This window comes from Euphorbia lathyris, chromosome 3, assembly GCF_963576675.1.
Source record: "Euphorbia lathyris chromosome 3, ddEupLath1.1, whole genome shotgun sequence".
Classification (NCBI taxonomy): Eukaryota; Viridiplantae; Streptophyta; class Magnoliopsida; order Malpighiales; family Euphorbiaceae; genus Euphorbia; species Euphorbia lathyris.
Window position 1 is genome coordinate 84957856 of NC_088912.1, and position 15850 is coordinate 84973705.

Here is a 15850-nt window from a genome sequence, read left to right on the forward strand (position 1 = left end):
ATAAATCTTAGCTTTCTTAAAGTAAAAACACCCAAAAAGAAAGCAATTAAGCAATCATGCAATGGAGTGTCCCACTACCAGTGAATTGGATTCATCACTGATATCAAATGTCTAAAACTCACCATGACAGGCAAAAGATGCACAAGATAAAAGTTGAACTAAACCATAGGAGATGGCAGCAAAATTGTTTTTCTATCAGCTTTGTAGTTAAGAACTCCTCAAGTTTCGGTCTTTAGAATTTAGACCATGTTATACAAGTCCATTTGACTAGTGTGCCGATCTATTTAGATGTTAAACTGACCCCCAAAAACACAAAAATACTGCATATTAGTGTTGGTGGATAGATGATGTGAGCTTATTTGTGATTTATACAACTAAAATCTACTAGTTAAAATGTTACAAGTAGCCTGGTTTTTTCTCATGTACACTATTTCCAGTACTTCTACCCACCTTACCTAAGCCTACATTTGGAATAGACACCGACTGCATCTCCGCGAGCTCCCTAACTCTCACTAGAATTGATTCTGGAATAGGCATTGTAGCATTGTTTTTTCGTGAATTGATCTACATGGTCAAACACAAAAATGTTAATAACATCATATATCTCATACAACCAACCAATGGGTCATACAGAAAAAGAAAATAATAGATGTCATATGATTGCTCAGTGGTGCTTACCCCTTTTTCTGAAGGTACCTGTGCAAAGCTAGCCTTAAGTAGATTTCTCCATTTGTCCTAAAATTAAGTATGTTATCAGCCAAAATTATTAGATTTTATCTACAATGTGAACTAGATCAGAAGTGCAACCTTATTTTTACACATGAAATTCAATGGCCAAAGTGACAAAAACCTACCTTGAGATCTACCGAGGTGCGATATGAATAGGATGCAAATGCAAGCCGCTTGATTTCAGACCACCTGCCTGCTCCATATCTGGAGACACCCTCAACTAGCTTCATAACCTCAGAGAGAGTCCAAGCTCGATGATGCTTCCTTCTAATTCCACCTTTTGATGTTGGCACAGTAACTATGTTGTCATCTGAATCCCCAGATGAATCCATGCGTTTAACCAGTTTGTGATGTACCGGTCCAGCCGCACCCACTTCAACTAACTGTTTATCTTTGTCTGCTAAATTTAAAACCTGAATAAAAAAAGTATACTCAAAATTGGCATGTCTAGATGTGCAATCAGAGTTTGCGTACATAAGTTGAGGTGTTACCCTCTCGAGATAGGGTGTAGACCATCTGATCCAGTTGTGAATCACAAACAGAAAAAAAAAAGGTAATCAACGTTACTATCACTAGACTCGAAAACATCATTAAAAATAAAATAAGATCCAGATGCCAAGCTGGCTACTGTTCTGGTGCTTATTTGACTTTGATTTGCAATATGAAGTATGCCTCAGTGTTGACTTCAAATTCCTTTATCACATTGGCCTTTCGGATCTTAAATCCTAAAGGAAGTGCCGGACATGTATGAAATGATACAAGTGAATTTAGACATGACTGACATAATGTAAATAGCACAATCACCATAAGCTTCTTTTCTCATGCATCACAACTGAAGACTATTAGCCTACTACTAATACTAATGTACACTATTCCCAGTAAACTTTAAAACTTGCCAATCAATTTTCAGGCCTTTTTCTAATTTGTCTTTCTGTTTTAAGCAGCAGATCTCTACCTAATGAACATAATATGGTTTCCTAAAGAAAAAGTGAATCAAGAACCATATACAGCTACAAAACATTCTCAGATCTTTAATTCACTAAATTTAAGAGCTAACATCTTTTCCAAAAATAGAAAGCTAGAACCTGGGCTCCTTGATCAGAAAATTTAGCAACTGGACTGCATAACGATCAAACCATAGAAAGCATAACACAGTATTTCCCTTTCCAAATAATATACGATAAAGGAATGAATACAAATACAAAATAAGATGGGATCTTTAATATAGTAAGTTTGGAACTTAATCTTTTCCAAAAAGGAAAAAGCTAAAACTTGGGTAACTTGAGTAGACAATGTAGCAAGTAACTGCACAGCATACCAATCAAATCATAGACGGCACAATATACTATTTCCATTTAATGGATATAGAGGGATCAGAGCTGATAAAAAGGAAGAAACATCAAATGAACATAGATTTGCATGATAATGGTCAGACAGCTTAATCCACAACTGATCTTACCTGGTGCTGAATCTGTGGAGAGGCGGATTGAGCTTCCATTTTGTTGTCCCCATTCTCATTATCTGATAGAAAAGCATGTGCACCAAGCGCCTTCTGTACAATTGCAGCTGTCATTCCCACGTCACAAGGATTGAACTTCTGCAGAATGCCACAGTATCAGTACCAAATATATGAAACATAATACAAGGAAACTCAAAGACACAGCAACTAGGAGAAAGCAAGAAACTCATATTTCCTGAACCAGAAGGGTAAAAGCAAGAAAAAAAGCTCTCTCATGAGATGCCATTGCTATCTTAGCTAAGGCTAAGAAAACCATTTTTTCATTTTTGGTCCGCTTACCAGAAGTTTATTTAACAAGTCCAAGAAAACAAAATCTTGCTCAATGCCAAGCCCTGTTAATTTAACAGGATCTATCAATTACTGCAAATTATTAATCTAAGAAAAAGCTTCCCTGTTCCCTCATGTTCCAAGCTTTCAAAGAATGTTTTGCTGAAAAATCATACTCAATATCAAAAGCAAGTGAATTGCATAGGGGAGAAGATATTCACGCACCATAAGAGCCATTAAATTTTTTCTAGGACGGCTCCTTCGAACCCGAGAGACACATGGAATCTCAATACCAGATCCTCCAAGAGAGTCCACCCTTGTGATGATAGTTCTCCCATCAGATGCAACATTTCTAATGGCCCGAACATGAGCATTTGAAGGTATCTGTACAAGTTCAGCATCTTTTACTGAAGGCTTTAGCCTACTACTGGACTCTTTATCCTCTACTTCTGATAGTTCTTCAATGTATCGTTTTGTAGGCTTCCGTACTCGTTTTGCAACTCTTTGTTCTTCTTGATTATCTTCACTTCCAGAATAGTAGCATAAGCTGTAGTTTCTCTTGTCAGATACGACTTGATGATCTTCTAGTTGGCTCCCATGGCTGACTTGTGCCTCTTCCTGAGTTCCTTCTGCTGTGCTCATCACTGGATCATTAGCAACAGCAACATCTTCAGTTATGCAATCTTCTTTGGCTGTCTTAACCAATTTGTTATCTTTAATTATGAAAGTTGTCGTTGAAACATCACAAGAATTAGTCAGTCCCATGGCAATCCTTCTCTTAAGCCACTGCTTGTCCTTCACAGTGGTTTCTCTCCCAAATGTCGCTTTAAAAGTTTCATGAAGCTCTTTAATTGACAAATTATCCAAGCATATTTCCCCTCTCAACAAGGAAAAATCAGGATGTGAAGAAGTAACAGTGGAAGAAATCAATGATCCACTCACTGTTAGTTTCTCTGGAGGATTTGGGCATTCCACAATGTTTCCAAATTGATGCATATGACTTTCCCTCATACTTCGTGACAAGGATGGGTCAGTTTCCTGCAAGGGAATTTCAGATTGGAGCTTCTCATCAATATCAGGCAATTTATCATGCTGATCAGTACACTGGCTGTCTACAATCACATAAGCAGAAGAATAATCAGGAGATCCACATGCTAAGCGGAGCCTCTCTTCCTCTTTCACCTTTTGCAACATCTCCTCGATGTACTACAATAGATTTTAAAGGCCGAGATGGATCCAAGATAATTAGTAGTTCAATTAATACCCGGATAAACTATGATTAAACACATCTTTAAAAGTCCAAAAATCTATGAAAAAGTATAAGTAGAAAACAGCTGGAGAAAACAAAGAATTTAGAGGGGCAAGGAGGGAAGCGGACAATGGGTTTGAAAAATGGAGAAGAAATATAACATGCAGTACACAGAAAAGAGAATTTTAACAAGTGATAAAAAAAATTATATAAACAAACAGAAACTTGTCACTAAAATTGTTAAATACACTCTCAAACACAACTTTCAGATACCACTTTCCTCGAAACTTCAATTTGCATTTCCAACTATCCATCAACAATTGCTATTCAGTGTACAATAATACACTGTACACAGAAAACAGAATTTTAACTGGTGACAACAAATGTATATAAACGAACAGATTGACAATAAAATTATTAAATACTCTCAAACACATCTTTCGGATAATACTTTTCTGCAAAACTTCAATTCACATTCCCAACTATCCATCAAGAATTTCTACTCACGTGTTATATCTTGAATTGAACATTTAACTAGATAGTCGCAATGTTGCATTGAGAAATGCATGCTTTGACCATGCATCGTACTTATTAGTAATATATTTTCTTCTGCGTACAACTACACTTGAAACAAAATTATTGCAAGAAACACAGTATGGTTCCTTTTCTTTTTTCCCATCTTCGTCTATCAAAACTAGTTTGGTGACTTAGAATAACCAAGCAAATTCCCAACTTCCCTCACGGTCAATCTACAGCTCATTTTCTTCATTTCTCAAGTTTTTAACAAAGGAAAACATCAAATATTCAATATGTTAGGGCACTACAATAAGGGTTTAGATATTTTAGCTAAACTTTAGGATTTTTATTCTATTTGATGTTTTAAATTATTTAGGAAGTTTATTATTTGATGTTCTATTATTCAGTGATTTTCATTGTTCAAGAGTTTCAGTATTCATGAAGTTTCATTATTTAGGAGTTTGACCACTTAGGACTTTTTTCTATATAAGAATTCTTATGTATTTAGGGTTCTTGCTTATTTGAAGGAGAGGATAGGATAGGCAACTCTAAGAAAAGAAAAAGCAAGAGAAATCAATAATTTTTTTGTGACAAGACCCTATTTGCTGATCCATAACAAATTGGTATAAGAGTCGGACGCATGGGTGATATTGATCAATTGACAGCTAGGATTCATGATTTAGCGCACAAGGTTATCGAATTCGGCAAAGAGGCTTGCAACGACATTCGAGAACTACGGCTCTTGATAGAGTCACACTCATAGTTTTGAAAGGCGCAAGGCTCAGGCGCGCGCCCGAGCGACACAAGGCGCACAACAAAAATAACATATAAAATCATAAATAACAACACTTACCTAATAGTGCTTTACCCTTACCCTTTGACCTAGGCCTAGCAGTTGAACTAGAGGCATTCTTAACATTTTTTCCTACTCCTCTAGTATGATAAGCCCTTTCTTCAGCATCAACAGCCCTACTAACATCAGCCCATGTTCAATTTTCATTTGGTAACACGCTCATCTTCATCTGATCCCTCTCCATCCAATCTACCCATCAACCATTTATTGGCATCGTCTATATCTTGTAAATAAAAGGGGTCAATAGTGTCACGAGCTTCAAGGAGAAGAAGAAGCTGCTAATTTTGCGTCTTTTCCTTCAGGGTCGCAGCTGCTGCTCTTTTATTTCCTTTTTTTTTCTTTCTTTTTCTAATTTAATCTGAGCCCTTAATCCTGAAGGTTTCCTATGGCTATTATGATTAAAAGTTGAAAAAACCCTAAAAAAACCTCAAAACCCTTTTATTCAGTGCCTAGAGAGCCTAGGCGCAAGGCAAGGCAAGGCGCAGCAAGGCGTGCGCCTTGCTGACATCGCCCGCCTGAGACCTACTGAGGCATTAACTTCTGTGCCTTAAATCAGATGCGTCTGAGGCGCGCATGGTCACACCTTTTCATTACGGAGAAAAGGATCAAAGAAGTTGCAACTAACATCAGTCACAAACCAGAGCAACAACCACAATTATTCGATGAACATCCAGTTGCAGTGCATGGAGAGGCAATAATTCCTAAATACAGCAACCTGGAAAAGGGACTTGACTGCAACCACAAACACCACCAACCAGCTCAAATCAAATCATTTGGAACATATCAGGTTGTCGCACAAGGATCTACAAGCAGTTCCCAATACAAATACAACAGGCTGAAGTTTCCTTCCCATAATGAGATTGAGGATTCTCTAGGATTGCGAGTAACTTTTAATCAATCAAAGGACGTAGAATTGACTGCATTTAGTATGACAGAAGAGGTGCAACTGAAAAATGTAGAATGTGTTTGAATTCCATAGGAAAAAAAAAGGCATTACTTTGGTATTCTAGTTTGGAAAAAGAGACCCTAGAGGATGATGAAGATGAACCGTTCCTAAATTCGAGCAAGCGGACAAGCTCTATTGGAAGAAGGGAAAAATGCTACAATACTGCAACAATGGTTTAGACCTTTTAGCTAAAGTTTGGATTTTATTCTATTTGATGTACCAAATTAGTTAGGAAGTTTTTATTTAATATTCTATTATTTAGGAATTTTCATTTTTTACGAGTTTTAGTATTTACAAAGTTTCATTATTTAGGAGTTTTACTACTTCTGAATTTTTCTAAACAAAAATTCTTATGCATTCAGGATTCTTGCAGTAATGTTCAACCTTGACTAACCAAATGAATTTGGTCGGTCACTGTTAGATGTAGGTCTTATTAGATCCAAGCCTTAGGATGATTTTAATCTGTAACGTAGGATTCTAATAAGCCTAGACCTAACGGTGACTGACCAAATGTGAACACTACTGTCAGGATTCTTGTCTATTTAATGGAAAGGGTCATATCAGTAAAATTAATTAAGAATATTCCAAGTCAAAAAGAGAACTAAGGAAGTTTGGTGATTTCATACAAATCACTATTGGATAGGTGACTCGAAAAAAAGGAGAAGTTGGAGAAGAAATCAAGGATTTTCTTGTGAAATGACCTGTGACAAGTCCCTATTTGCGGGACAACAACACAATACTGCAAGCTAGTAGAGTGAAATAATGGAGCTATGTTTCACATGGTTCGAACTGATATGCATAAGCTTTATGATCCATACAACTGATGTAATTAAACGAAATGAAACATAGTAGGTTCCTGGAAAACATAATCAACAAAAATGAAAAATGGTCAATAACTGATAACAAGAAAGGCTAGAAAAGAGATGCCCGAGAATATAAAATCCATTATATTGCTCAACAGATGTATTATTAACCACTGACAAGGTTTACTTTCCTGAGCAGCAATCTACAAGTTCTTTCAAAACAAACACAAAAGGGGAATATCACCACAAATATATTTCACAAGTATACAATATATTGTACTTAGATCAATACAAAATAAAAGTAAAATTAACTTCAAGACTTTAAAAAAAAGGAAGCAACATATTGAAAATCCAGACATACCTCAATTCGTGCATTTAGTTTGTCTTGATCAACCTCACTATTCTCAGAATTTGATAGACCTGGCATACATCACTCATTCAGATATAGAGGAAACATACATATAATGAACATTTGGAAGCTATATAGAATGAACTGAAATGCTGATTTTCAAATCGAATTAAGCTATATACAAAAAAATTCTACTAGGGAAAATATTTATTTGTTTACAAGGAAGAAAACAAAAATTTTAAAAAGAAAATGCTTGTGAACGAAAAGATTTCAGTATTAAGTGAACCAAACTGCAGAGATTTCATGAAATGCCATAAAAAAATGGAATCTTGTAGTGCTACTGAAAATTGGAGTATGCATTCAGACAAATAGCATTTGAGAAGTTGCAATACTCATCAAAATAATTTCCCAATGCAAAAGGGTAAGCATTCTCATTTAATGATTTGAATACATATATGTCATAAAATAAATAATAAAATACCAGACATAATGTGAGAAAAAAATAAACCTTGCAAAGTTTCAAACTCGAGCAGCATGCTAGAGGAAGACCCTTCATTTGAAATATACCCAACGGCCTGCCTAGTGTCAGCAAGAATATGTGTTTCACTCTTCTCATCATTAAGCATGCCCTCAACCTCCATAACTTCATCATCTGTTGCAGGCACTAATCTCCCATCCCCTTCCAGCTATACATTAAGAGGACATTCATACATCTCAAATTTATAAAAAGGATGCAATACAAATTTAAGTTACGAAAAATATAAGGTTTAAGAAAGTTGCATACTACCAGTACAGGTTTATCTACTGACTTAAACTCGTTACACGCTGCTTCTAATTGATTCACAAAAGGACAAGGTTAACAAAAAAGGCTTTCTGCAGATATTTCTACTCAGTAACAATTTTCCAACATAACACATTGAATTTGAGACATTCCCACAATTTAGCACAGCCACCATGCAAATTGTTTGATGTCCATGCAGAACTCATAAATTTTCTTCCATCTCAATATGACATTAATCAAAATCATAAATGTATAGATATTGGAAAATATACCCGAACAAGCTTATACACAACAGGATCAGAGAGCTGCTTGGTTGAAAACAAAGAAGAGTGACTTTTCTCAAACCTAGTTTCCTCCAACTTCCCTTCGCCATTCCCCTCAACTCCAACCTCTGTTTCCATGGAAAATCCACCACATGCAACTCAAATACAAAAACTGGAAACCCCCAAAAAAGATAAACAAGATATAATAAATAGTTAATAGCTTTCACCAACTCCATAAATCAAAATTTAAAGATTTTCTCAACCAAAATAAAGCTAAAATAACTCAAAAAGTTCACCCGTCTACTTAATAATAATAATGATAACAACAACAACAATAAATGTAATTTAACCCTAAATGAAATGTATTCAGGTCTCAGTAAGTCGTCAAACTAGCGAATGCAATAGACACATGATAAATCCTATTAACAAACTAAATTTGGCACCATTAGCAGGTAAACTAATAATCAAAAAATCCCCTACTTAATTCTTTAACATCCCTGATATATCCTACAAACCAAACTCACCCCCTACAAGAAGCTAAACTTTCTAATAATTAACAAAAATGAAAATCCCCACTTAACTAATTACAAGCAAAGCTAAATTCACGCCAAGCAGTCATATTATGAGAAACAAAACACAATAAGAAAGAACAAATCACAGAACTGTTCATAACGGAAAAGAAAACCCATTAAAGTGCATTTCAAGCTCAAATTAATCGAAACTCATTACAAAAAGGCATAATAGAGACAAAATTATACATATTCTAAAACCAGGGCAAAATATCTCTAATTAATTAAAAGTACCCAAAAATTAACAAGCAGGAAAAAGAAAAGGAGACAGAACACACTCACCATAGGATTTGTATCACTGGCTATAAACTGAGTCGCCTCAGTTGGATAACGAACTGAAGAAAGTGACCTATTGAAGAAGTTGAATGGATAAGTAATCGAATGAATTAGAGATGGAAAGAGTAATTAGTAGAGAGAAAAAGACTTCAAGAACACGAAATGAGAGTTTAAGTTCTGAGTCAAAAGAGATGAAAGAGCGATTTTTTTCGTTTTGGGGGGTATGGCTTTTTGGCTCGCTTTTCCAGTACGCTGTGTTTGCTGCAAACAGTTCCGGATTCGAAATCCCTATGGATTATGATTTATAGAAAGCGCGTGGATTCCGACTACACTTTTTCCTTTTTTTGCACTCTCCTCTCTCCACTCCGTTTTGTACATCAACTAGACTTCTCTGGCTCTATACTTCTATCCATCAGTCAATCAGTCACTAATTTCTTTTATAATTGTTGGGATTTAGAGGGATATTGACAAAGTTTAGTAACAAAATGTTATTTTCAAACTTCTATGGGATCAAACAAAATATTAATTAAAAATAGGGATTAAAACCATAAATTTTAAAGGACTGTAACTGCAATTTTTGAAATTTGAAAAAGCAGATTTCAAAACCATAAGGAACGCCTCACTCGCCTGATCTGGTGCGTGTAACCCATTTGCCAGATCTGACGACTCTTATCCGTCCGTGGCTTTAGAAAAAAAAACTTTTAAATTTAGAAATAAAGTTATAAAATACTTTTTTGGTATATCCTCTCTAATGGCAGGTTGTTACTTATATTGGGAAGTAACAACTAAATGTCTGCCATTAAAGATGGTCTTTTTATATAAAACTAGAATGAAGACCCGTGCAATGCACGAGTTATATGAGTTTACTATTTTTTTTTCTAGGAAATAAATGATATTTTTTTTGGAAGAGAAATAAATGACAGTTTTAAAATATTATGTTAATGTTAATTAAATGATAATTTTTATAAGTAAAATTAACACATAATATTCATAAACTAAAAAAGTTTAAAAGTTCAAAAGTCTATTTTAAATTATATTTAGATTTAGTTACTGATATTTTAATATGTATATTTAGATTAAATAATACATTTAAAATTGAATAGATGAAACTTTTATCAAGTAGTAATAATACATTCAGAGTAATAAATTAAAACACTAGGTGCTGGTAATTATCTGCCTTGCTCCAGCAAACCAGTAGCATACTATCACTTTTTATAAATTGTAATTCTGCATACTATTATATTTTAAATTATTAGGAGAACAATTTGATATCATGGTTTATAAAAAGAATAATTCTTTTTACAATTGTAACTTTGCTATGAGTTCTTTGTGATTAAGTTTATTTAATATTTGAAAACCATTCTATTTCATAATTGTAATTCTGTCTTGTTCCGGCAAACCATTGGCTTAATTAATGAAACCATAATATATATATATATATATATATATATATTGAATGGGCAAAAAGAATTTCTCACCAAAAGGAACACAAACTTTGTATTGGATGACATAGAAACTTCTAGTAGATTATATAAAACATTAGCCAATTGGTGAGCATGCATCAAACTTTAAACTAACTAAATTAATTTCCTAATGGAATTTAATATATTGCAAGCAAATAGAAAATAATCATTGTACAACAAAGTTGCAATTTGTTACAGCCATATAAAAGAGTAAAAAGTTCAAAATTTCCACTCCTATATAGATAACATCAATTAAAGATACCCAATTAGAACATTGTTGGACCATTAATAAGTACTAAAGAAAATAAAGGACCGTATTTCCTTATGCCATAAAGATATCTTAGTATGTTGCTTTGTGAATAGAAAATAGCAAGAGAACTTACTCCATCATCATCCATGTAGACATTGTTCTCATATTCATGAATCATAGGCATTATAGAATTGTACTATAATTAGAGCTCATAGTATTTTCACTTCTAGTCTTACATCCTCAATATCAATTATAGTGCTTATCTGCAAAATATTTCTGATTTTCAAGAATCTTTGAGAAAATGTAAAACGAAACCAAACTTCATCGGTTCGATCTGTTATTTTAATCCAGTCCGGTTTTTTAACACCTCTAATTATAAACACTATAGGAAAAGAATAATAGAACATAAATCAACTTTGATCTTTCAGGTATAAAGATAGAAAACAATCAAATCAAAATATTAAATTGTGGATGAGAAAATTCAGACTCATAAGAACTGAATTTCCCGAGATAAACTAACGTGACATACTTTTGTAATTAAACTGGATGCCTTTGTTGAAACACATTTCCACAAGATTTTGATTTGACAAAATCATCCATGATTAAGAGACAATTAAATTTAAGTGCTTTGATTTAATTGTACTAATCTGTTTGTTAAATATTGAGTATAAACTTAAATATAAAAAGATATAAAAAGTAAGACAGGACGAAGTCAGCATGAGATCAAAGAACAAACTGAGTAGAATTAAACTCAGTATCAAAGAATAGAAGCCTGAAGTTCAACATAGCAAAGTGGAATGGAACTCAGCATAGAAGTTGACAACAAACGAAGACAACGAATAAAGTAGAAGCTGAGTAAATCTTCAGGACAGCATGAGAGATCCGTTCACTATAAGACAAATTTTGCAAACCTTCTGCACCAATAATTGAATCCTCGGAATTACGCAAAAGACACATTCCGAGATGCATGGGTCAACAGATTATTGTTAAAAGACAACTGCCACAAAAGGACAATGACTGCAGGAAGAAGACAAGTCTGACGTCTGAAGAAATCAGAGGATAGGATTGGCCTGCAAAACCTGAAGCTGACTAGAAGCTGTCTCCTAAAAGAGCCGTTTTGGACTTAACGGCTAAATCATTTCAAATGATCCAACTCCAGATTTTCCTCTATATAAAGACAATCAAAATCCTTGGATCATTGCCGAAGTACAAAAAGAAAAATACAAGTTCAAAGCACTCAAAAACAAGAAAGAGATCTTACACCCATTTTCTATTCCTGTGTAAATGCTAGATTGATTGTTTGTAATCATCTAAAGTGTTCTTCATTTGAAAAAGAACAACTTGTATCAATCGTGATATTGAGAGTGTTGTGCTGAGTGTTTGGTTGTAAACATTCAGTGGTAGAGAAATCTAAGTACTGGGTTGTGGTGCTTAGTAGGAGTTGAGTAGAAGAATAGAGGACGGTACTCTTGCATATTCAACTGCCTTGTAAACGGTTTTGTGCTCTATCTTTAAAGAGCTCAGTATTGGATTCTAAAAGCCCGGAGGACTCTGGGGACTGGACGTAGGCGGAGAGGCCGAACCAGGATAAGTCGTACTGAGTAATTTCTAACTCTCTCAATATATATATGTGCATGTGTTGTCTGTTGAATTTACTCAGCATATAAATCATTTAAGCTGACACTGAGTAAATTAGAGTGCTGAGTTGGAAGCTGACCACAGAAAGTGTTAATTCCCAACTCACAAGTAAAACAGCCTTAGTCAACATCTGACCAAAGCTGCCTTATATCAAGATCGGTCGTGCTGACCAAAAGCTGAGTTAACAAACTCATCAAAATTATCAAGTCAGTATAATTAAATTAGCGAAAAAGTTACATTAGTTCCTAACCCCCCCCCCCTTGGAACTAATCACACGGGACCAACAGCCTTCACATTGACAGATCCAAGTTCACCATTATGTTGTTTCAAGCTGCACAAAAATATCCAGTTTCAGGATTGCATTGGAACTGTAACTCTAAAATCAAACAAACATAGACATACATAATTCATCTGTTATAGTCCTGTCAATTCAGAGTTATGTGACCCTGTACTAAATAGAGACATAAAACATGAGCATTTTAATGGAATTGGAAGACAGGGAGAAATTGACTTCCATCCATTACCAATTGGTTCCTCAATCAACACCGAAGATGAGAAAAACATATCGTAATAGATGAAAAACACCAAGCCAGGGGGCGATGTTCAGGCTTGAAAATCCGTCATCGATGAACATTAAAACATGCGAGAGAGTAAGTAGTTGTAAGATTAAGAAGAAATCCTAGATATTGAGCGGTTCGGAGCGGTTTTATGTACAGTTTTCTTATTATACTGTCAAAAGGGTGCCATTTTATGAGAGAAGAACAGAAAAACAGTTTCACATTTGAACGTGAAAGAGAAGCAGTTGAACAGTTGAGGGAAGTGGGGTGTCGATGTAACACAGGTGAGGAAACAAACAAATAAATAATTGCTTTTAAAAATGATGAAATAAACATTTTTTTTGTTGTCGCTTAAAAAACGATCTCTAAATGTTAAAGAAGGAAAGATGTGATATCACGACACATCGGCAAAAACATTATTATTATGCTGCCACATATAAAATCTGTCTACAGATTTAGTATATATATAGATTTTGATTAAATTCTAATTTTTTTTAATTAATTAATCACTGTTATGTTATTAAAAAAAATATAAATATGTGTATTTTGATGAAGATATGTTTATTATAATTTATTTAGAAAACACATTGACAATTATAAAATGATAAAAGAAATAGATGAATTTGTTTAAAACTAAAAAAACAAATGAATTAGGTGTACTGCTATATATGTGTAGTGAAAGTAAAACACTAAAAATTGTACAGTTTTGGTAAAAGTTGTATCGAAATTCAGACAACGTAACTATTTCAATACGGTTTTTACATGATTGACGGCAAGGACAGAGGACCAATGTTGAATATGGATTGAATGGGATCAAAACAATGAACAAATGAAGAATTTTTGTAGAAAACCAGTAGAAAGGCGGGTGAAATTAAATGTAGACGCAACTAACTTTCAAACCTCATCTCGTAATGGTAGGGTTGATGTTCTTCGTAATCACGAGGGTCGGTTTCTACTTGTTATAGCTTCGTCTCGAATGATTTGATATCGCCCAGACTGACTGAAGTATTGGCGTTATGAGAAGGTATTGCTTGGACGTCTTCCTTAGACTACAACAATATCGATTTTGAAGTTGGCATAGAGGGATAAGTGGATAGTTGGTGCTCGAGCCACAATGATCTTATGGAGTATGGTGGAGTAGTTCAAGACATCAAGATACTTTTTCAAAATCGTCCGACTTATTCGGTGATGTTTGTTCCTCAATTAGTGTACGGAATTGCTCATGAGTTAGCTCGTTATTATTGTTCCAATGGTAATCTTTTTTATTATTTTTTTTTATGTTACTAACTTCTTAGAGAGTGCTTTATGTAAGAATGTGAATGTTTAATTTTATTAAGTGCTCTTTTCTTTTTTTTAAAAAAACATTTCTTTTTATAAAATGTTAAAAAAATGTATAATTTTTTAATTAAATATAAATAAAAAATATTAAATAATTTTTTAGCAATAATACTAATATTTATTGAGATCAGAATCAAATTTGATCCTAACGTTTTCAGTGCAGATTTAACTTTAATGTATAAAATAGATTAAATTTAACCTAACATTTTCAAGCAAGATCAATTTTAGTCTTGTGTTACCGAAATTTTGAAAATATTGGTTTGACTATTCTTTAACTGCCACTTTAAACTTTTCAAATAGCAATTATGGCTAAAATATTTAATGTATCACCAGTTATAAAAAAAATATATATATGTTAAAATACTAACAATTAAATCTGCCTCTTACAAGTTAATCATAAATTTTTTTGTCAAATGTGTTTAAAATATATTGTATTACTAATATAGTTACAAATAACCAAAAAAATGTACAAAACGGTCTAAATTTATCGACAAACTTGTCTGGAATGTCTAATATGACAGCTAAATAATAGTCGAGCCAGCTTTTTAAAATTTTCGATAACATAAAGCTAATTTCAGTGTAGTTTATAAACTCCGACAGTGGCGAATACATGATTGGTCCATTGGGGTTGTCAATTTTACACGTACACGCGTAAAAAATTGATAAATTGAATTTGCTTAATTTTTTTTCATATATATACATGTTAGAATCTGAGTGATCTAGAACTAATTTTTATGTACCACTGTAAAACTTCTCAAAAATTAAGCTAGATTTGGATTGCAACAGTATGATTGAGTCGTTTTGAACACACTTAAAAAATTCTATCATCTATCATATATTAATCAAGTTGGATTTGTAATTAAGTACATGATTAATGAGTTAATTAACTACTCTGAGCCTTAATTTTTCGAAAACAGGAGGCCAAAACAACAAGTATTGTTTAATTGAATATGTGACAAACTTATTATTTAGCTGGCTTGACTATTATTTAGCTATCATATTAGACATTTGCAGATAAGGTTGTCGATAAATTTAAACTATTTTATACATTTTTTATTGGTTATTTATAAATATATTAGTAACACACTATATTTTAAACACATTTGACAAAAAAAATTATGATTAACTTGTAAGTAGCAGAGTTAATTGTTAGTATTTTAACATATTTTTGTATACATGTATTGGTGATACATTAAATATCTTAGCCGTAGTTGGTATTTGAAAAGTTTAATGTGACAGTTAAATAACAGTCAAACCAGTATTTTCAAAATTTCGATAACACAAGCCTAAAATTGATCTTGCTTAAAAATGTTATGTTAAATTTGAACTCTTTTTTAAAGTTAAATCTGTACTTCCCAAAAACGTTTTTATCCCAATACATATTATTATTACTAGAATTTTTATTTAATATTTATATTTAATAAAAAATTAAATATAATTCGTTTTATAAATTTTTAATATTTTTATAAAAGAAAACTTATTTT

General features: G+C 33.3%; 1 protein-coding gene across 3 annotated transcripts; it reads right to left on the reverse strand.

Annotated features, from left to right (window-relative positions):
- Positions 1–153: 153 nt before the first annotated feature.
- On the reverse strand, positions 154–9386 carry LOC136223000 (uncharacterized). Of its 3 annotated transcripts, none has more exons than XM_066010747.1 (9): positions 9127–9385; positions 8285–8447; positions 7740–7917; positions 7244–7302; positions 2741–3721; positions 2189–2326; positions 855–1142; positions 679–735; positions 154–564 (listed from the first exon to the last, which is right to left on the reverse strand). In XM_066010747.1, the coding sequence occupies exons 2-9, from the start codon at positions 8411–8413 to the stop codon at positions 397–399; spliced, it is 1998 nt and encodes a 665-aa protein (XP_065866819.1). In that variant the 5' UTR covers positions 8414–8447; positions 9127–9385; the 3' UTR covers positions 154–396. The 3 variants fall into 3 exon arrangements, with proteins under 3 accessions (XP_065866819.1, XP_065866821.1, XP_065866820.1); XM_066010749.1 differs by having other exon boundaries at positions 2741–3553; positions 9127–9384; XM_066010748.1 differs by lacking the exon at positions 8285–8447 and having other exon boundaries at positions 9127–9386.
- Between the last annotated feature and the right edge of the window lie 6464 nt (positions 9387–15850).